This window comes from Neopsephotus bourkii, unplaced genomic scaffold, assembly GCF_033783945.1.
Source record: "Neopsephotus bourkii isolate Nb327-2 ecotype Australia unplaced genomic scaffold, CSIRO-AGI_Nbou_v1 NB_1764, whole genome shotgun sequence".
NCBI lineage: Eukaryota > Metazoa > Chordata > Aves > Psittaciformes > Psittacidae > Neopsephotus > Neopsephotus bourkii.
This window is the reverse complement of record NW_026902238.1, coordinates 846,505-869,324: the sequence shown is the minus strand read 5'-3', so window position 1 is coordinate 869,324 and position 22,820 is coordinate 846,505. Positions and strand designations below refer to the sequence as shown.

General features: G+C 39.6%; 1 protein-coding gene across 2 annotated transcripts in view; it reads right to left on the bottom strand.

The window, feature by feature from the left end:
• Window positions 1–2,472: 2,472 nt before the first annotated feature.
• CAMK4 (calcium/calmodulin dependent protein kinase IV) overlaps window positions 2,473–22,820 on the bottom strand; it is a 157,611-nt gene continuing 137,263 nt past the window's right edge. For both annotated transcript variants that reach the window (XM_061378077.1, XM_061378078.1), the window contains 6 exons: window positions 19,221–19,311; window positions 17,450–17,524; window positions 13,367–13,442; window positions 8,287–8,413; window positions 6,041–6,193; window positions 2,473–3,902 (listed from right to left, as the gene is read on the bottom strand). In XM_061378077.1, coding sequence (XP_061234061.1) covers window positions 3,738–3,902; window positions 6,041–6,193; window positions 8,287–8,413; window positions 13,367–13,442; window positions 17,450–17,524; window positions 19,221–19,311 — 687 coding nt within the window. In that variant the 3' untranslated portion in view covers window positions 2,473–3,737. The remainder of the gene's footprint in view (window positions 3,903–6,040; window positions 6,194–8,286; window positions 8,414–13,366; window positions 13,443–17,449; window positions 17,525–19,220; window positions 19,312–22,820) is intronic.

Genomic DNA, 22,820 nt, shown 5'->3' with positions numbered 1-22,820 from the left:
AGTGCTCACTCTGTAAGGACGTAGCATACAGGGCACCATGCAAGGACACACTGAAGTCCTCCATCCTGCAATTTCATACTTCACTCTTAAAAACAATCCCAAGAGCTTAACTGCAGGGCTCTGAGTTACAGTGTTTCCCAGGCTGAGGGACAGTTGCCAGTCATTTGGAAATGAGTGTTTATTCTCGAGAGTCCTCCTGCATTTGCTGCTTAGCAGATGCTGCTGTCCGTCTCCTAAGTTGAACACTGGCAACTCCTAGCATTTTTTCCCCTTCCCCTGCTGCTGGACTGCAGGACATACAGTGCTGTCCTCACCTTTCCCACAGCTGCCTCTGTGTTTCACTCGCAGGAGAAGGATTGTTAATTGGTCATTGCCAAGGCCCAGCTGTCAGTGAGCCACAGCCTGGGACTTCCTGCTGATCTAATACCCATCCAGAAACTTTCCGGTTGTCACTTCTATGCTGCTCTATTACCATGTGGCTTTTCAGAGCTCGTTGAGGCATTGAGTCCTTGCAAGGGGGATGTTAGGCAGTTTTTGTTGCTCTCCGTATGCCCAACAGACTGCTTGCCTGTGGGAACAGAGCCCTTACTACCCTTCTTCTGAAGCACGAGCCCTCACTGCCCTTCTTCTGAAGCACATGCTGTTATCATAAACTTATGCCTTGATGCTCTTTTGCATTCAGAAGTTTGATTATGGTGTATCTGCATCTTTAGAGCACGCTTGCGCACCGCGAAGTCCAAACAAACCAGCACCAGGCTTATGCAGTGCAATCACTGTCTCATCCACAAAATTGCAAGCAAAAGTGTTTGAAATGACAGGAAATCTGTTCTATTTTAGAGCAAAGCTTCCTGAGCTTGTAAAAAACCCTGTTGTGTAAAGGCAGGACCTGGTTAGCCATTTAACAGCCATTGGATCCTCAGCCTAGACTTCAAATATTCAATTGGCTAATGCTGCACTCTCTCTCTGAAGGAAAAGTTTTGCTAAGTTTGAAGACTTCAAAAAGATGGCAAGGTTCTCCCTTTTGTACTTGAAGGACTTCGCTAATCTTTGAGCATTTTAAAAACTTAAACCTTAGAGTTTCAACAGAAAAGACCATCAGTCGTATTTTACCTAGTTTATAGCTATGTATATGCAACTGGTTTATAACTACGTATATGTAACTGGTCCATGTCCAGTAATTTTTGAGTGTGTTCGTATTTTTCAGTCACTGTAAGACAGACACTGGTGTTGAACTCCCAAGTCTGAATTATGGCAGATGCCTCCAGGATGTGATTTTACAGACAAAAATGATGCACGTTAACAGTTCTTTCTTCAGTTACATGCATACTGTTGCTCTTCCTTCTCCATGATTCTGTCGCTTTTAAACCAGACATACTGCTTTACTGAGTCACATACTGGCAATTCATTCAGCACAGACATCCTGATTGTTTTATATTGAGCCTAATAAACAAAAACTAAGCAAGAACAACTGAAACCCCAGAGCACAAGACTGAGCTGCCTCCAAGGCCGTGCTGTCACAAAGAGGTCTCCAGCTGCACAGCATCAGTTCATAGTTATGATATACTATTGTATAATCTGGCAAAGAATAACCTTAAGAATCAGCTGGGACTACCTTTCAGTTCAACAAACTGTGCCTTAGACAAAAATAATTATGCTCAAGCACTCATAGATATGCACACAATGACTGTGCAGCCACCTTTACTTCTGCAGATTAGAAGCAGCTATCCTAAACCAAGTTGGAAACATTACAGAAATCCAGCCTCTTTCATCAAACCTTCCCACTGACTGATCTCAGATGGCTTCACCACTATAGCAGGAGGAGGAGAGTTGTGGCTGAGAAATGTGTTCATCCTGCAGTCACCTCCCAGGAGGTAAGAAAGGGAATAAAAAGTGAGATAAGTGGATGTACCTATCATCTTTTCAAAGTGATTAGTCTGACTACTTGTTTCCAAGGGAAAGCCTGCAGAAGTGTCTTGCTGGCCTATTTATAGCTGCCACGCCCCCAACAGCTGTTTCAGCTGACTTCAAAATGTTGGATTCCCTCAAACCTGGGAAAAAGATGAAGGACGGGTGCACATACTTTAAATTTCAACTGCACTTAATTAGGAAACCTTTTTGTACAAGTTCAGAGTTGTAAGAAATTGGTAAAAACTCTCAAGTACAATACATTCATTAGCATGCATTCTCACCTAGTAAAGACAGTATGTTTGATTTTCCTTTTTATATTAATCTTGATTATATTTTACTTATCAAACCTACTGTCTGAATAACTTCATATTACCCTTTAATTTCATCAGGAAATGTACCTACTGCTGTTTTGCTAATGACTTTTTTTCAGTAGCTGATGTATTTTTTTAAGGCAAACTGTGCAAAGCCTAACAACATAAAAATGATTAAAGCAAAAGAGGAATGTTGACTTGTAGTAGGATGCTACGTAGATATCAGTATTAAAAAGTGTAACAAACACAAATAACATTCTTGTACATCAAGTTCTTTTTGCCATTTCTGTAATATATCAATAACATCACAAAATTCACATGCTGTCAAAGTGGTAACAAACAAATGTAAATGGTCATACATACTGATGCATGTTAGTTTTTCAATTTATGTTAGTTATGCTCAACAAAAGAGTCAAGATACCTGAAAAGCTTGACCCTAATTTTGCACAATGATTCATGCACATCACAACTTTTAACTTAAGACACAGGAGCTCTGGTGGATGTAAGATCTGTGCTGGTGGATCACTTTACAGGAGGGGTCCTTTGTTAGGAAAACCTGGATTAATTATGCTGACAAGTGGAAACTGGTTATTCATGAGGTTAAATGGTCTGGGAAGCAACTAGATTATTCTGCTTGCTCCCAGACCTTGTATAAGAGTGTTTCTCCAGAGCAAAATCATTGGGTTGTGGAATAGCTTCCTTTAAGCATTTATAACTTGTATTATAGCAGGTTGTTCCCTTAGGCCCTATAAAAACATCTTTTAGCTGCACAGTTTAGAAATTAATGAATAAATATAATGGTTCAAATTTGCATCTACACTAATCCTCTTTTAGTCTGTTGTTTTGTTTAGCTATACTAGAGAATGAAATGGCAGAAATCTGAATAATTTTGGTTGTCATTAAAATACTGTATATAAATAGGAAAGGTCAGGATAAGGCATTCTCAACACAAGCTTGAGGAATGTACATTTTCATGCCTAGTGGAGCTAACATTTCAATTTCTTCTCAGAAGTAGTGGAATGTTTTTTGCATATAGATCCCCAAATGCTTTTTTAATTTTAAAGATGAAAAGCATTATTTCATACATCAGTTTTAAAAGCATTGGCATGGTATTTCCTTCCATTTTGTCTGCTGCAGGATTATGAATCTGGAAGGAAGCAGTTGAAAGAAACTCACGACATACAGAAGACAAATTAAGTAGTATTTCATTTCAAATGCTATCTAGAAACACTGGATACATGTGTATGAACTATATGCATTATGATAGGTAGTTATTCATCCCCATGATTTTTCCTGCCGGTATTACTGCAAATAACACTGTTTCCGTGACATGCCTTATGGAACTGTTTACTATTTTCATAATCAGTCACATGCATTGAAGGTAGGATCACCAGCCAGTGTATTTGGCATCCTTAAGCAGAACCAGAGAGGCCAAGCTTACGAATCTCTCTTGCTGAATGACAAGTAAGCTGGTGTATATAATGACAGATTTCAGCTGAAAAAAGGAAGCATGTTGACCTAAGACATTTCTTCTGGAGCTGCTTCTGCTTCCTGAATAGGTTTCTCTTCAGGTTTGCTGTCATGGACAGGAGACGGGTTACGGCTGGGCTTGTTGCTGTCATGTGTGCTGTGACTGCTGGCACTGCCAAGGCGAGTTGATGCCACCACAGCTTTTACTGCAGCCTGAGAAAGAGAGGATCAAGTAAACATTCCTTAAAGGACATAGTCTGTCAGCACTGCAATATTTGCATCATCCTGTTAGGGAACATAACTGTGTTTAGTCTTCATGGCAATGTCACATTTGGATACCTCCCTAGGCGTGGACAGATTTAGAAAGCCATCTGAAGTACTGGGTTGAGGTATAAGGCCAGGTTGGACAGAGCCTTGGGTGACATGGTTTAGTGGGAGGTGTGGTGAATGGGGGTTGGAACTAGGTGATCTTAAAGTCCTTTCCAACCGTAGCTATTCTATTATTCTATTCTATGATTCTATAAAATTGCGCATTCACATGATTACAAGTTGGCCAACATCAACAGAATTTTTTTTCAGCTTCACATACTGCATTTGTTTTTAAACACTACTTCGGATTTCTCTTGTTGAAGTTACATGGCAAAAAGAAAGCTACCTTCTGTCACAGTAATAACACTATTATCATTAATTATTCCACAGTTCATAAAGGAAAATAATATATCACTGTTGACTATTGTCTATGCCAAGCACAATGGTGTAGAGCATACAGGCAATTCCATATGCATGTGTATATATGCACACACACTAGGGACAAGCTCTCCCTTATAAAATGTCACAAAATTAAGACATACATTAAGCCCTTGCCTTGAAGAGTTTATTGCCTCAAAAATAACCAAGCATACAGAGGTGGGGAGCAGAAATACTGATCTCTCTTTATGACAACTCTGGGCAGCAAACCAAAAATCTCATTGGGCATCAAAGGTGTAAAAATATAGAGAATCAAAATAAAAAAATGCAAAAAGGGCATGCATTTGTTTGTGACTTCCTGGGTGGTGAAGGTAACAGCTTACACAGAATTAATTAAATTTATGATTCTGCTCATGCTCTGAAATAATTTTGACATAACAATGTTGCATGGCATCTTCAGTGAATAGAGAGCAGACATACTGTAAGACTACAGAAATCTTCTTGAATAGAACGGGTTCTACATGGGCAAAGCGTCTCTGTGAATTATATCTACAGTTTCTGAGATCTTGGTAAATGACAAAGCTTTATTCCTTACTCTGTACAGATTCCCTGTCACCATTCCCTAGTAATACTGAAAAATGAACAAAACCAAAGTTAAAGGTCATTGTTTCTGGTTTTTGTTGTTTTTGTTGTTGTTGTTGTTGGTTTGTTTTTTTTTTTTTTTCATAGGTATTACAAAACTCTCAGATGAGATACTTTTTAGTGTTATTCCCCATGGCCACAATGACAGCTTCAGTGTAATAATTCCTGTGCTGAAGTATCCCTGGAAGTCTCTCCCACGCAGACACAACTGAAGAAGAGATTAGGGGAGGAGAAAGTTTCCCAATGTCGTGTCAGTTAGATGTCCAGCTGCCTGCTATTTTCACCTAAAAATGTTTTCCTCCTTCTTCCTGTAGTAGATATGTAGACCAGATGGTAAAGGAGCATAATGGTGACTCAGAGCCTAATGTTATTTCAGCACAGTTCCCACCTGCGCTCCTGCCTTGCAGCACCTCATTTCCAGATGGAAGAATGCTATTGCACATTTGCTGTCAGAGGTACCTGCAAATGCATGTTTGGGGCCTGTTAATACCAATCCACACATTTTATGGACCTGCATGCCTGAAATGCTAATTCTAGATCAGACAAAAGGATGGCTTAAGCTCCTGCTTTGTGTTGATTGGTATAGAAACTGTGGGTGGCTTACAGATCAAAATAAGCTGTAGTAGACTAAATATCTTCAAGATTTATGGATGCTCATGAAGAAACCACTCAGAATTGTGTTCTTTCTGGTCAGTACTTTAAAGATGTGTAAGCAGTATAGGACAGACAGATGAACAGAAGGAAGGAAGGAGGAAGGGAAGAAAGAAAGGAAAAAAGGTAGGAAAGTGCAAAAGCTGCAGTTCTGTCTGTATAGATGAGTTTTCAATCAACTTCACACATTTTTATTTGGCTGAAGACACCGACTATATCAGCTTCAACTTCTTAATCTTCATCAGTCAAATAAAAAATGTCCATAACTCTATAGAATGTTGTCTTGAAAAGTGTGCAAGGTTTCTGGAAGGCTACTGATCTATAACTGCATGCTTTTATGGCCAAAGCAGAAACCGTATCCAGAGACTTGCCTTAAGTTTACGCCGGGCATTGAATTCTTGAAGTTTCTTTTGTGCATTGTCCATATGTGCAAAGTTTGCTGCCTTCCCTGTGACCCATGGGTGCTGCAAAGCCTGTAGAGTTGTAAGACGTTTCTTGGGGTCTAAAACAATCAACTTTTTAACCTGCATCACAAGGAAGATATACAGAAGACTGTTAAACTTCATTTACTTTTGCCAGACTTTACAGTTTGGGGCTTTGGTTTTGGAAAGCATCTTAGAATGTGTTTCTAAGAGGCCAACAATTATTTGTATGCAGGTCTTTTCATGTATTTTGTTTCTGGCATTCTTGGTCCTCCATAAATAACATCTAAGACAGCCATTAAGGCGGAATAGAAAAAGAATCAACTGGCTACCAACATCTATAAAAGTACGTACCAATGTGGACTGTATCTGCCACAGGCATGTTTGTCTGAATTGTCACATAAACCCTAAAAGATTCTCAAAATACTCCCAGACAAGCCGTTCTCTTAGCAGCATCTCCACTTTTACATCTGGACAAGGTTTAAAGTGGATTTGAAAATTTAAATTCTAGTGAATGCAGCTCATGCAGACTTGTACCATGCAGTACTGCTAGGTACGTAACAAATGAAATGATTCTTTCAGTCACTGTAAAACATTATGTAACAAAAAGTACTGTACAATTATTACTCTCTTAGCTGACTCTGAAACTAATGCTGTTTATGCCATTCTTTCTGTTACCAAGACCAGGGAAGCTGCACCTCTCCAAGCACAACAGTAGGACCAATAGGAATGTTTTTGAGAACAGCATGCTCCACATGTACCTCTGGGAGTGGAATTGTACAAACTGATGGGTACAAGTGTGTCCAGCCAAGCTGGATTTTGTGGGTTTTGCTGCAAGTGGTGTTTTAAAAAACAGAAAGGTGAGAATGGAGTAAAGAAGTACATGGCGGTACTCAGCAGAGCCACATTTATGCAACTCTCCATACTCCACATCCTGTTGAAGCAGAGCGTGAGTGATGCCACAGGGCTGCACCACTGCATTGTGCCCACGTGTGAAGGGAGGACTCACTTGAGGACTCTCTGAAATTTCCCCACAAAGAGATATTAAAGAAACATGGTGCCCTGAAGTAGGTGCTGGAGAATGGGCATCATGATGAATACCTGCTGTGCATCCACAGAAGAGGTCAAGTTAAGGAGATCACTTCAGCCGAACACTCTATAACTGCCCAGAGCATGGGTTTCGAGAACCGTGGACATCATCCTTATCTACAAGTTGCTGTAGTGTTCAAACCTGGAACTCTGAACTTTAGCAAAATGGTAGGCACCAGTTTGGACCAAAGCTCTCTATATACAATGAATGAGCAGCTTTGCTGCAAGCTGCTGTTCATCTGGGTTTTGATGACACAACAGTAAATAATATTTTTTTGACCTAAGAAAAACTTTACATCTAATACAACAACTAAAAGATATTTTGAACTTCTACAGTTTTTCCATTTGAGGCATTCTGAAGTACTTTAAAAACTTTTGTAGCACAGTTTGTATAAGCAATATGGAACTGAGCATTTGTTTCTTCAGTGCTAATGAAGTAATTGAATTGTGAAAGTTAAATTTGACTAAAAATCAAAGCCAAGAATACCTGTCTACAGATCAATGCCTCCTGGATCCAATTTACATTATCCAGTAATAAAAGCATAAGGTGCAGGTAGCATTCCAGCCCTTGCATTTTGCTAATGGACCATATTTAGAAGTAATCAGTTTTTCCTCATCTACTGAGAAAAAGCTTAAAAGGACAGAAAAATGCTGTGAGAAAAAGTAGGGTGAGGGGGGCTTCATTCCTTTTGTATTCTTCCTCCAATTTTCAGACCTGAGAACTACACAAAATACAGGACTTCTATCTTTGCTCCCGTGAAGGTGGTTGCCTTGCAAAGAGGACTGACAAAGCACCTCAGAGCTAGCCTGAAAGGGTAGCATACACGAACACTGTGCCAGCTGCCTACAATCTGTGGATTAGATCACATAAATACCATAACATCCATGGGTCTGAGAGCAAAATTTCAGCACTGGACTAACAGGGGATGTATCACAGCATGATCATGTACCAGAAATTAAGAAGAAAAGCAAGGAGCCATCGGTACAATTATTTAACAAATCACTCTGCCTCCACTAAAAAATGGACTCTTTTTCTCAGTGGAAGTAATACTAGCCAAATACATATCAGCAAAGATACTCCACAGTCTCATTTTTACTTTACTTACTAAATCCTTGGCATTCAGAGACACATCATCCCACCAGGGGGACACAAAGTCATATTCACAGTTCAGGATTCTCTTAAACATGTACTGATCGCCCCTTTCATCATAAAATGGTTCAAATCCACAAAGCCTGCAAGGGTGAAAAAGAAAGAAATATTTCAAACATTACTTTGTCTTGGGTTGTAAGAAACAGTTTCTAGTATTATCTTTCCCTACTTCACGTCCTGTAGACCACTTCGGGAAACCAGACATGGAACTAATTCTACAGAGCATAGTAAAACATGGTCATAAGCATTCATAAGCACTCAGAAAGGCTGATCAAATTGTAAATTTTCCATTTTCACATGTCTGTAATTGGAACTTTTAATACAGGGAGTTATCATAAGAGTAGCCATGCAACAATTGCTATCTATTTACCTTCTAGATTTTATAGCAGCTCTTTGCTCTGCTGGTCTCAGGCTGAAGTACCTTAGACTATTTTATCATTTGTCAGTTTGAAACCTTTGCTCATCCCTGCCACCTTCTGTGAGCCTTCTCTAGTGTATGACTTTTTGAAGTGAGTGCAAACACCATTCATCATGGGCACACCACAGAGTTGCAAACTAGTGTAATGATGTTTTCCATTTTAATCTTCTTTCTAAAAACACTGTTGATTGTTTGTAAGCACAGATACGTCATAGAGCAATTATCAGAAACCCTGTAGCTCTTCCCTGAAGGATAAGAATTAGCGGAGAAACTATAATTTACCTGTGGATTTAGAAGTTTTTAGATTTCCTGGACTGGTTTTTGATTACGTTCATTGCTGTATATTCAGTCATCCTATCATCCACAAAATGTAAAAACCTTCAGCAGGTTTTAATAATCAGCCTTCATCTTTACATTGGTAACCTATATACTACCAAGAAATTTTGTAATCTCACTATTGCTGTATTTATGAATATATTGAATAATACAGACCCCCACCAAAAAATCCACACTGCTGGCCCTGGGGAAAGTGAGCTTACAGAAGCAATTTCCATTTATATAATGTCATTTATTTTTTTTTAATCTCTTCACTGCACTTTAATCATGCCTGCATACATAATCAGATGTTTAAAAATTAATATCCTATTCAATTAATAAGTACTCTGAGCTGAACAGGAAGTCTATCTGCTACTCTACCTCCAGAAAACGCAACTAACAATGATACTGTGGCAGGAAAGTAACAGCAGACCATAAAGAATCTAAAAAATGTAACCTTCCATTTTAAGTTGCTTTTATATTTTGAAACCCAATCCATGTGATTTCTGTCTTGAAAAAGGAGACATATGTAAAAGGAAAAATGGTGGTTTGGGGAGTGGTGTGTAGCCACAAACAGCTGCATCACTCTGCACTGCTGAAGAGGAGAAAACTTCCACCATAAGCACATTCTGAGCACATTGTTAATTTCCAAGTCTGGCAGAGATAGATTAAAACAGAATGATCCAATCTCCAAACACTGTGTGCTTAAGTGGGTGGGAGCTGGTCACAGTCCCTCTGCTGCTCCCCATCCTGTTTCCTGGCCTCTCTCACCACCACTTCTGAGCTTAGTTCAGGTCAGCTCCTGTTCCCATGGAGCACCTTTGCTGAGTTGGTTGAGCACACTGTTGAGCCACTAACTGGTTAAGCTGAAGCTATCTTCTAGATATCAGATAACTGATGACCTACAGTAAAATCATGTTTAAGGCCTCTTGAGACTGTGTTGGAAGCCTTCTAAGTGATTTTCTATTTTCATTGTAACTCACTACTATCACCTACTCTTGTCTTATTAACATTTTTGTTTCAGCAGACAGATTTTTCGCTACATGCCAAATTAGCTGAATAAAACTAAAGGTGCCATTTCAAATTAGAAAAATTAAGCCAGGGCAAGACACAGTGTGGCTCCTTTTCATTTCACTTTATTATGAAATTTCATTGTATTATGCTGATTAATTTTTAACCATTAAATGAAGAAAAATCAATGCAAAAAGCTTCAAAAACAATTAGAAATGACTAGACAGTGTTTTGTGTCCTTTTAAGTAAGTTAATAGAAAATCACCTTGAATTAGCGTGATAGAACTATCACACTAACGGCCTCAAGCTGTGTCTAGTTGATTCTATGATTCTATGAACGAGATCTACAATTAAGAAAAAACAGTTAACAGATCATTATATGCAGTTAGATAAAGGTTGTAAATAGGTAGGGATAACTGCACATATTTATGCTAGATTTGAGAGTGGTCAAAGATTGGAGGAGGTTGACCAAAGGCACTGCAGACTCACCATCCTTGGAGGGGTTCAAGACCTCACTGAATATGGACCTGAGCAACAGGTTACACTTGTTTAGAGTGGGGAGTTGGACTAGACGACCTTTAGAGATCCCTTCCAACTTTGACAGTGAATAGCAGTGAATAGCAGTGAAATCCATGTGATTTTGACTATAGGCACAGCCTCTTTGTTGACAATTATCTGCATCTCAGATGTGTAGTAGCTACAAGAATTTCTAACCTGCTGCTGGAATACAAAAGGACTGGTCCTCTTTGTTGTTGAAAGTATAAATGTAGCTTCTCAGCTATCATCAATAGGTCTTCACAGAATCAACTCATTTGGAAAGACCTTTAAGATTATCAAGTCCAGTCATTACCCAGTACTGGCAAGTCTACCACCAAACCATGCCACTGGCTACTTTTGGAGAACTTCCAGGGACAGAGACTCCACCACTGGCCCAGCAGCCTGTTCCAGTGGCTGACTACACCTGCAGTGAAGAAATTCTTCCTAATGTCCAGTCCAAACCTCCCCTGGCATAGCTTCCTCTTGTCCTATTACTTGTTACTTGGTAGAAGAGATCAGCCACCTCCTCTGTCCATCCTCCTTTCAGATAGTTGTAGAGAGTGATAGGGTCTCCCCTGAGCCTCTTTTAATCCAGGCTAAACAACCCCAGTTCCCTCAGCCACTCTTCATCAGGCTTGTGCTCCAATATAGTTTGCCTCAGGAATAATTTTCTGTCAAAATATGTGTCTTAGCTTTTCTTAATCACATAGTAAATTCACTTTGTATTGGTGAGAAGATAGACCTGTATGCATGTCTTCTGTAGCATGGTAAGTAACTCTTACATACGCTCAATTTTGGAGGCACATACGGCAATGTATTTCTGTACCAGTACATAAGTGCATTCCCTCTACTAAACTATAAGACTGAGACATACAACACTTTCCTTTAGGCTGAAGGATTAATGAATTAGTTACGGTACATATACCTTTCTGGTCTCAGCTTCTTATCTATCAGAAATGTTGATCTACAGAGCTTGAAATAGAACAGTTTTAAATGTGGAATATTGTTAAAGCTAAGTGAAAGAGATGGCTAAGTGGATTTGACTAGCACCCTTTTGATCTGGCTCGTTTGTGTAGATCAAATTTGATTTTGAGGACAGAGGAGAAGAAAAAGAGAAGGAGGAAGAAGTAGAAGAGTATCTGTAATGGTGGTGTCCCACCCAGTAGCTCACACACTTGTGTTTACAACAGTGCAGAGGTTCAACAGCTTGGGGGCATCTCCTGAACAGCTGGAAGGGTTTGAAAGGCTGGATATAGCAAATGACACCTTTTATATTCAAACAGGAATTTGCTGTGCATTCCTGCTTGGAGCTTGTCTACACTTGAAAACAAGTTCTGCTTAAGGAATGCTTTCAGTTTCAAGTACAACAGTGATCCTTTAACCACTGAATAACTAGGCAAGTCCATAGCTTAATCTAGGTATCTTTGTAAAGGGACATCAAAAGGCATCTCTTCAATCTCAGGGACAACCCTGCTGTCAAATTTCATACCTTTCTGCTATGCATGGACCAGAGAACTGATGAGAAATTATCACCTGCCAATATCTGAGATGTGACCTACTAAACACTTGAGCCAGGCTTTGAGAAAAAGATTCACATTTTAAAAGTAGCAGATAACAAAGTGATAGAAATAATGTAGCCTATTATTTATAGGCACCCAAATGTCCTGATTTACAGGACAAAATGTGTTTTCTGATATTAAACTATAGTATCTTCAGTGTTGATATATCCTTACAAGTACTTTTAGTATAAACCCTAGAAAATACAATTCTTTCTTTACAAAACATAAAGAAAATAACTGTATTATTTCACACTGTACTTGCTGGACATAGTTAATGAGTCCTAGAAGTGGAAAGAAAATGGCTGGAATGCGTAAAATGCTCTGCATCTTTAAGGTGCATGTGTAAAATCCCATTTTCTTCCCATAAAAGGCATCATGCAAGTATTGCATACAACCACACAATCCAGCTTAGCACTGGTGCTTCCAAGGGAATCAATTAAGCTATTAATTCCTATTAAGAGAAGGGTCAATGCATCAGATACATTTTTTTGTTCTCAGTACTCTGACAGACTCATTCGATACAATAAAATAATCGTAATGCAAGTGGCTACCTTTAGACACAACTGCTTGAAAATTGTCTGTGATTGCAACTTCAACTGTTTAAAATACGTATGGCCAGCATCACTAACAGCCCTTTGTCAATAGTGTCTCTGGTTACCTTGTCAGAAGTGGAACACTTCAGCATTAGTCATTTAACCCATTGGACTGATTTGCAGACAGAGCCCAGGATTGCTTCCTGCTTCCTGGCTGAGATGCTGTGGACAACAATGCTGGTGCTGCAGCCAAAGCTGTAGCAGTGTCCGTGGCTGATACAAATGGGGCAGCTGCATTTGGGGATATTCACAGGCAATGTGAAAATACTGCAAGCACCTTAACTTCTCCTTGTTCCATGTGTAGCTGAGAACCTACTTAGGATCGTAATATATCTCACAGTTAATGAGAAAAAATCACATACGACGCTTGCTGACACTGATATGCTATTCACATTAACAACACAATTCTGCACAGATCTTGCTGTTGTTCAGGAAGTGTTGTATTTATCAAATATATAACCTTAGTGTTTTGCCATGCTTCTCTAGGATTTTACTTAAGTAAGATTAGGAATATCACCATTAAAGTTCAGGATCTTATGTTTTCAGCTCACAGCACAGCACCTGCTTACAACTGAAACACTCTGTAGCACTGTCTGCACTTACAGGATGTAGGTGATAATTCCCAGAGACCACATGTCCACTTCAGGGCCGTAGGCACATCCCCGTAGTATCTCTGGTGCTGCCGATGACAAAACATATCTCAGTAAAATGAAAGTTGAATGCAGAAATAGCAACCACAAGGTCAATTTAAACTCCATGCACACTCATAAGTGTTTTTTTTAAAGTTAGGGCCCTCTCCTTTAAACATTTAATTAGGCAAATAACTTCTTTCACTGAGTATAAAACAACAGAAATCATGCCCAAGCACAGCCAGATTAAAATGAAAAGTGGATTTTGGTTTCAAATTGCTTTTTATTTTTGGTATTCTGTTTTGATTGTAAGGCAAGACATGATCATCTCAGGCAATTGCTTCTGCTGCGGTGTGGAGCAGGCAGGAAGGCCAGGCTGTCCTGGGGGACTCTGGCTCTGCAAGGGTAAAGATGAGTTAACCTCTGACAGGGCAGCTTGACAAACACTCAAGGAAAGCTGAGCAGATCAGTGCATCCTCAGCATTAGACAGTATTTGTTGCTGTTGTGTGTGACTAAAAATGGGCATGGTTGCACACTCAGACTGTGATGTGCCTGCCTTGACTGCCCCTGGCCCTCTCACCGCCAGGGCTAGTAGCTCTATGCACCCTCAAGTTTTGCCTCTGACTGGGCAAACCTCCCTGGGGAAAGCTTCTGAGGTGGCAGGATGGAAATGTCATATCTCCAGAGGACAAAATGGAAGAGATTCATACTGGGAGTGGGCAAGAACCTTCCCTGTCTCACTTTTTGGCCACAGACAAAAATACCCAACTAATTTGGAAAAAATAATTACAAAGACAACTTTGAGACACAATTCCCCATGTCAGTAGCCCTTCTTCTCAGCTACCACTGTATCTGCATCAATATCCATCAACGTACAGGATGACAGCACAGCCCTTGAGTCCACCACCTCATCAAACGTTTTTACGAAGCATTAATACTGAAGGCAAAGAACATTATTCCTTGTTGCTACATGGCACAAAACCTGGACAAAAACTTATCAGTCTAACCACAGACTTTTCCCTGCCTTCCTACTCTTCTCATAGGTAAACTGATGAACAGAGAGGGGCTGGTTTTGAGAAATGACACTAGGTCCCAACTGATTTTATCTCCTGCCAGCCTGTAGCGAGCAGGACAGCTTAGAGGCAAAGCAGCCAATGACCTCAGGGAAAGAGATGGAAACAGATTAAGAAAAGAGATGTTAACCACTATTCTTCCTGTCATATTTGTTGATGCCTTGTGAGAGGTTCTAAAGTTAATAAGAGTTTTTCCGTAATGGCCAATATGCTTCCTCTCTAGAGAGCACCATGCTCCTTGGGATTTCTTCTTGCTCAGAATTGGATTTTCTTCTCTGTGGTATTGCAAAATGGTCATAAAAGAGACAAAAGATTTGTCCATTTAGGTCTGCCTTGCCATCTGGACTGTGATTACACAGCTATACATTTTGTAAATATGATTTTTCAGTATTTCCAGAAGGTTGCTTTTGGTGAATGGATTTGACTGATACATTGTTATTAGTTTAGATGTTGGCTGTAACTTATGAATCAGTGCTCTGCACTGGCTTATCTTTATGCTTATTTTCTGCTACTGTCAGTAATCACTTATGCCCTTGTTAAGTTCACTGAAAGCACAGTGTCTCAGCAAGTAAAGTTCTTTGTGACCATCTTCCTGCTTTGAGTGCTCTGCACCATATTGCATGTCCCAGGTAGATTGGTAGGCCTTGATGCAAAGGACCCAGACTCCTGTAGGTGTTTTTGTTGCTGTGTCCTTTCTAGAAAAGCTGCTGATAGCTGGGTGGGCAGGATGTGGGAGTTGGCAGTCTGTGACTATTAATTATTCATAGCTCAGTTTGGCATTTTAACAATTTTATTCCTGGATTTCCTTCACTTCTGGAAAGTAATCCTTGTATATTTTCCAGGCAGCAGGAATTCTGCATGGTCAGTTTTAACTTGGGTCATGAAACAAGGATTGCAGGTGCATATCTGCAGACACAAAGCTCCTGTCTTCTCAGCACAGGCATTCAATCTCAAACCTCCCCAGCAAGTCATAGCTACCCTGAGGGCTCTTCTGTGGGAATAAACCTTATCCTATTTTTATAGTATGAAAAGACAGTAATAAAAAGGGCTAAATACTATTTACAGTTTTATGGCATTTGTAATATAACTGTCAACCAGAACATTAATGACTAATATGTGAAGTACAGTTTTATGAAACCGACTGGAATTCAGTGCTACTTCTAAAGCATACTTGGTGCGTGTATGTGCTTGGCAGACAATGTCATATGAGGTAATGGACATGTCACCTTAATTGTCTTATCATCTGTAATATGAAACAGCAGAGTAATCTTACGGTCTTCTCCAATGCTTTGTTTTTACAGTTATAAAATCAAATGCCAAGTGTCCAGTTTCCACATGGCTTAGCTAAACTCTATACAAAACTTCCAGATATGCCTATCCCCCAGCACACTGCTAGCAACTTGCAGCCTCTTGCAGAAGCCCATTTAGGATCTGCAGTTCAGTGAGACTGACAGAAATAGGCTTCTCCACAAGATCACATTGGTTGTTCAAGATTAGCATTCTCAGTGGGTAACCCAGCAAGCTTGCCATGGTGTAATCAAGATCACTAGCCTCTCTGGCCATTAGCTGACTTGCTAACATGAAAGGATCTTGCAGTGAAGGTTGAGCAGACTGCAGAAGCAGCTGCAATCCTCTTTTAACAGAGTGGCTCCTTCTTTTGCATGTTCTGGCACTGGAGGATCCATTTCTGGCTCATTTTCTGGTTCCAGGAGTCCAGATAAGCTTCTGCATATGTGGGGAACTATCTGTTCTGGCTCTAACCATGATGTTGTGCATAAGGATGCTGTACCTGCAGCCAGGCAGCATGCTTAAGGTGCCCTGCTGAAAGCTACCACACATCCTGAGAGGCTCTGGCCAGCAGCTGCCTGCTCAGCTTGGTGTCCACCACACAGAACTAAGGCAAGACACACCAGGGGTCTGCCCTGGCACGCAGGCCAGAGGCTTGCCATAGGGATGCAGCAGCCCTTGTTGTCCCCTCTGACCTGGCACAATGCCACTGCTGAAGAAGGTATGCTGTGTAGAGGGGATTCAGGCTGAGCACAACCCTGCTGGCAGCAGGAGGAGCACTTGCCACAGCCTCAGAGCGAAATGCTCTCCCCGTCAGGAGGGAATGGCCACTGGGACCTGGCAGCACTTTTTTAAATTCCTTAAGATCAGTTGTATGCTTCCTTTCTCCCAGCTGTGGTGGGTTATGTGCTTGAGCTCTGGTTTTAGACTTCTTATATTTTAGGGTTGGTTTTAGTTAGTATCATCTGTGGAATAATGGTATCTGACATATAGCACAGCTATGGCATTGTTTGCCAGATATTACACTTACATCAGTTGTAGCATTCACTTTCTGACTGAGAAGCATGAACTGTGTGTAAACCAGAAGTATGTAAGACCATGAGATGAAACGCAATTTAAAGAAGTAGAAAGTACCCTCAAGGCCATATAAAACCAATGTCATCAAGTATATGATTTCCTAATTTCTAAATTACTAAAGGAATTAAAATTACCATCCTTGTGTAATACATTAATTTGTGACCCTACTTTAAGTAATAATTTGATTTCATCTATGTTAAAAAAATAACTTTCAAATAACTTAATTGTAAGCAATATTCAAATATTCAAATATTCATAATTGCTATGAGCTCTATACATTTTTCATGGTTTCCGCTATGCCTTTCATAGTTCAAATTCCTGCTGATGCCTCTCCAGTATTATTTTTAGTAATTTCAGCATCTTTACAATGGTTGAACTTACTTCCTTGCGAGTAATGAACTTGCACCATGACATATACTTTGATTATTAAGCTTCAGTGCTGCAGAGTATGAGTTAAGCGAAACTTAACCCGGTGAAAATTCTGAACGTTAGGGTTTTATTTCTGCTTTTTTAGGGCTTTTGGATATTTGACTCTAGGATGGAGCACTTCACCTTGGAAAGAGAAAATGTAACATCCTCACATTAAGTGCAGCATATTGTAAGTAATAAAACAACATACCACAATACCCTGGAGTTCCACAAACTGTCTTCATGGTCACCTGATCTTCCACAATCTTGGAAAGTCCAAAGTCGGCTGTTAAGATTATTCAGGAATATTAATGTTCTTACTTCCTTGTAAAATTACTTTTTTTTCTTTTTATATTGTATATGTAAGTAAACGAACATTTATGCATTGAATGAACAATACTGTCATTTCCAGAGATGAGGATCATTTTAAAGAATCGACCCAGACTATGATCTGAAAGCAAAATTTGTCCATGCAAATGAGTACTCCTGGCTCTTTCTTGACAGAAATGTAACTTGTGTTTTATCCCAAAGACTGCACAAATTGAGTAAATTGGTATGCCTAAAAGCATAAAAGCAGTGATTCAGAAATGTATTTTAGGTACATATTCACCTTCCCTTTGTGAGTAATCCAATAAAATTAACAGAACAATTTGGGGTTAAAAAATTACGCATTAGTACTTTCTTGGATAAGGATCAGAATATATAGCCCCTGCAAGACAAAATCACAGCAATACTTTGATAACAGGCTTCTATAAACAGAGCTTGTGCCAGGAGAAGTGATGATCATCCTTTTTTGCAGTGTTTCTACCCTGAATTACTGAATTATGATTTACATGTTGTACTTGTAATGATCCATTTTTTTAAAGACATGAAAACCGAAGTCTTTATATACTGTTAGTTTTCACTGAGAATAAACTGAACTTCTTCAAACTTTAATTCAGGTGATGATGATCAGATCAGATGTCAATTTAAACAACAAATAATATTAACCAGAAGATGAAGAATCACAGCATTTAGGAAAATGCTTAAGGAACCCCTACACCCCTCTGGCTGTCAAACCAAGGTCACTGGGTGGCTTAATCTAGCATGTTACAGCTGTTAGAGGTTTTCCAGGAAAGATAAAAACTAGGATAAAATGTAAATTAAGATACCATCATCCTGAGATGACAGAGTTTCCTGGAAATTTATACAAAACTGCTGAGACTATTTGGTGGAAATCTATCTCCTGAAACCCATGATGGACACCAGCCTAATGAACATGGCAACACTCACACCTTGCATGCTTCCATGCTCTCTGGTAAGAGAGCACAAGGTGGTCTTTCCAAACTGGCTACATATAGCTCAATAGGATTGCACAGAGCCTCTCTTTGCTAAAGTGAAAACTTGGCATACCTAGCATTTTTGGAGGTCGTGCCCTTTTCAACCAGTGACCATGCCCAACAGAACTGGCATAATATGTCCCCGTTAGGGAGAGCCTGATCTCACCTTGGCCCTCCTCATTGCCCCCATGGTGCTGACCATGCCTCAGATAGCTTGCCTATGCTCTTTGCAAAGATCACTTCTTATCCCTCAAATTCATCTTCAAAACAGAAGTCAACATTGCTCAGTTTGCTTTCTACCATTTATCTGCACATTTGTACTTGCATGCCAACAAATCTTTCCATTTTAAAATACTAGTTTAAAAATAAAAGAACAGGGCACAGAAGTTCAGAGAGATGTATGATGATCTCATGATCCTTTTTGCTCCTCCTGGGCTCTTCATTCTCTGACATGTTCTGAACAATTCTGTCCATAAATTCTCCAAGCAAGCACCTTGTTTTGTATTGGTTTTAAAAACAAAAAGCACTGCTGAAGAAGTAACATGCTATTCATTTGAGTATAAGCATTAGCTTTGAATAAAGTGGTAGTGAGACTGGAAACATCAGTTAGCATGCATTAGTGGTACAAAGGAATTAGGGAAGCATACATATAATGCTGCTCACCGATTTTTAGAGGTGCATCTGGTGCTGGTGTTGCATAGAGTAGATTTTCTGGCTTCAAGTCACGATGCACAATCCCATTTGCATGCAGGTACTAGAAAAAGAGCAAGTTAAAACATTTAAATGAGAACAAGATGTTATGGTCGAGCATGAGTTAACATCTTCCTAATAATCTATAGCAGCACGTTAATATAATTTGCACTGTGTGTGGCACAGAGTCACTAAGCTAATGTTCAGCTGCTTTTTTTCTTCAAACCTGTGCAGCACAGGACCTTTGGATGCATATTGTAATCTGAATAGCAAACTAAAATTTGGGAAGGCAAAATTAGCATCACATCCATTTGAGAAGAAAAACATCTTGGAAAGTGTTATTGACTTTTTAAATACAGTGGTAGCTTCTAGGAAATAATCTAACAGATGCTGAGATACACAGTCTGCCTCAGAGGAAGGTAGTTTCTGCGTGTTACAAAATTCTGAGATTATAAAATGGACATACAACTATTAAGCAGACACCTTTGAATGCTGCAAATCTATTTAGATGACTCTGCCAAAGTGAGAAGGTTCAGACATTTCGTGCCTGCTTGGTGGAAAGCAGACATTTCCTATTCATTTGTATGAAAAATCTTTGACCAGATTTGTGATGAGAATTTTTCCAGCTAAGCTGCAGGCTTTTAGGAAGTCCTTTTTTACATGTGCTCACAGTCTTAGAAACATTTTCTATTGTGAGGCTGTAAACATCAAAATTTTCTTCTCTTTCCAGAATTGCATTTTCGAGGAAGGGAAATTTGGGAAGAATTTTGAGAGAGGCTGTCCAACTTTTCCTCTCTTTTAAGGCATAAAGTGAGACTAGCTCACAGGGCTTTTTCTCAGACATAGCAAGAACCATAACCAGTGACATCTGCTAACCATGCTTGTACCTCATGACTGATCAACTTTTTGACATATTTCTATTAAACTTGCATCATAATTTTTTTTTTTATTACAAGTCATAGGACCCCACGTAGGAAAATTTCCCTTCTCTACCTAATCCACCATTTGAAGAAAACTTGCAGGATGAGGTGCCCAGCAAACATGAATTGCCTCAACAACCTAGCTCACATCTTTCCAAGACTGCTACTATGGCTGTCTGAGCTCTCTCTTGTGTCTACTCCTCACAACACCTACAGCTACTCCTACCTTCTCCACCACACCTCCCCTTGTCTCCCCAGCACCCTAGCCCAGAATTCCAGCCTACCCACAGCACCTCCTCTAACCGTTCCCTGTGGCCACAGAGATCCAACATGGTTGCTGCAATCCCTAATCTCAGTCCCTGCTGCTCTGTCCTCTCTCTACCACTATTTCTTTTCCCTGACTTCGTATTTGGGCACTGTGGTATGTGGTCCAGCCACACATGTGGCTGGGGCTGCTCAAGCTGGCAGGTCATGGGTTTAGCAGAGCTACTGTAAGCATCTCTTACCTTTGAAACCTAGCTTCCTGTCAAATTTTGTGGAGTTTGGCCAATAAAATCAATAGCTTTTTTGTGAACTAACATAAAAATGGGTAAAACGGACACCTTACTTCCCCCCCTCTCCCCCCCTTCCGGCAGTGTTTTCACTGATGCAGAAACCCCATTCTTCAACCATACAAAAGTGCCAGCTAAGATTTGCGGATCCGCAGCCTCCCAAGGGGAAAGACTGCTGGCTGGACTTCTGTAAAAGGTACCTGCCTCCAAACAAACTTCCTATAAAGTTCTCCAGTGCATGCAGTGACCTTCTGTCCTCCAGACTGAAACACCCATCATTCACTGAGTGTATCTCCTGCTGAATGGGACCTTCTAAGACTGTGTCCATTTTCAGCATTGCCCCCTTTCTTGGTAAATACACTGGGACTTGCTGGCAAATTTTCACCAATCCCAACAGCTCTGTTCCCCATGTAGTGCTATTAAAAACTAGTTGGTAATTACATTGTTTTGTTGATATGTGAACAGCATTCTGAATTAAACTATCTTGATTTAGAAACAGAACTAGTTGAACTGGCATAACTAATTTTGTATAACATTTATTTCAACTTATATATGCCCTATTTTGATGGCTTTTCACTGTATTTCTCACATACTGATTTTAAGAAACATTATGTTCTTTTGCAGGCAGTGCCTCTGTAGTGTAAGTTCAAAGACTCTCCCGGTCTGGAGTACAGCTATGGGCATTGTGTACTGTCACGGCAAAATAGATAGCCTGTGCTGTACTATTTGTATGCTGTGTTTCTTAGTGATTGAATGGTGTGGTTAAACTAGAAGATAAGGTCTCAGGTATAAAGCAAGAGCAGTGTGTGGACTCACTTTATGATCTAAGCATGGCTGAATTACATCACTTTCCCCACCTATTCGATATGGACAAGACTTGGAACACCATTTGAATCCTATGGATGGGTAAGGAGTTTATAGATACATAGCGCTTTACAAGAGTTTAATGTAGCATGCACATAATATGTGATCATGGCATGATACTCTCACAACTGCTAAAATGTCCTCTTTCCACTTTTTTTTTTAATTTCAGTAGATAGTGCCAATCTCTGAAAGAAAATAAAGGCATGACAGTCGTCTGATTGCAGCTTTGCTAATTTGTAACACAATAAGGTATTTCATTATGCAGAAAATCTGTATTTTCATAAAAATTCTCTATTTCCATGACAACACTACATGAATATATTTAGGTCTAGTTAAGTCCTGTAACATCTACATACTAAAATTCAAAATTTGCTTGTAGAATAACAGCATTTCATCTAGCCTGATGAGATGTGGATGGTAAAGAGGCATCTCACAGCAAGGCCTGTGGAAGAAGACCTTGTGGAAAAAGGCTTCTCTATGAACACCAGTTTCATCTGAGCAGCTGGACAGTGACACAGAGAAGAGAAATCATTCTTTCTCAAAATCTCCTCTGATTTTACTGTTTTTTGAACCACATCAAGGCAGGTGCTAAAAATAGAGACAGTACTGATTTTAAGGAACATATGGCTATTCTATTTAGCAAAAGAGAGTGAATAAGTAAAAATAAAATGAAAACCCTAAGAAGTTTGCATTAAATTGTTGAATTTACATGTGAAAATATATTTGTGCATCCTATGATTACACTTCTTTTTCAATTGCTTAGGCCAATGAGATATAACTAGGGCAGGCAGGTGAACTGACTGTGTTTCAGAGATATAGCGGGGTACTGCATTATTAATGTAGAGCATCTCAGATAACCTGGGAGAAATGTATTATAGGAAAATTGAATCTGACTGTCTTACTACTCTTTGGTAAATGCTGAAGACAGACTTAGAATGACATTAGGTGGGAATAATATACAGCCAATTTTCTGAAAGGCTTACCATTTAAAATAAAGGCAGCCTTCATTGCCTTCATCTTGGCCTTTATTCCTGTGGTATGCAACAGCAACTCGTAACTGAACAACTTCTGTGACTTTAATTGTGACTACAGCAGAAAGTATATTTTTTTGTTTTGGATTGGTTTTTTTATTTATTTTTATTTTGTGGGGTTTTGTTTTTTGATTTTTTTTTTCATTTAAGCTTCTTTCCACTTGCTGTGTGAGAGTTCCTTTTGCTCTTTGTTGTTGTTATAAAATA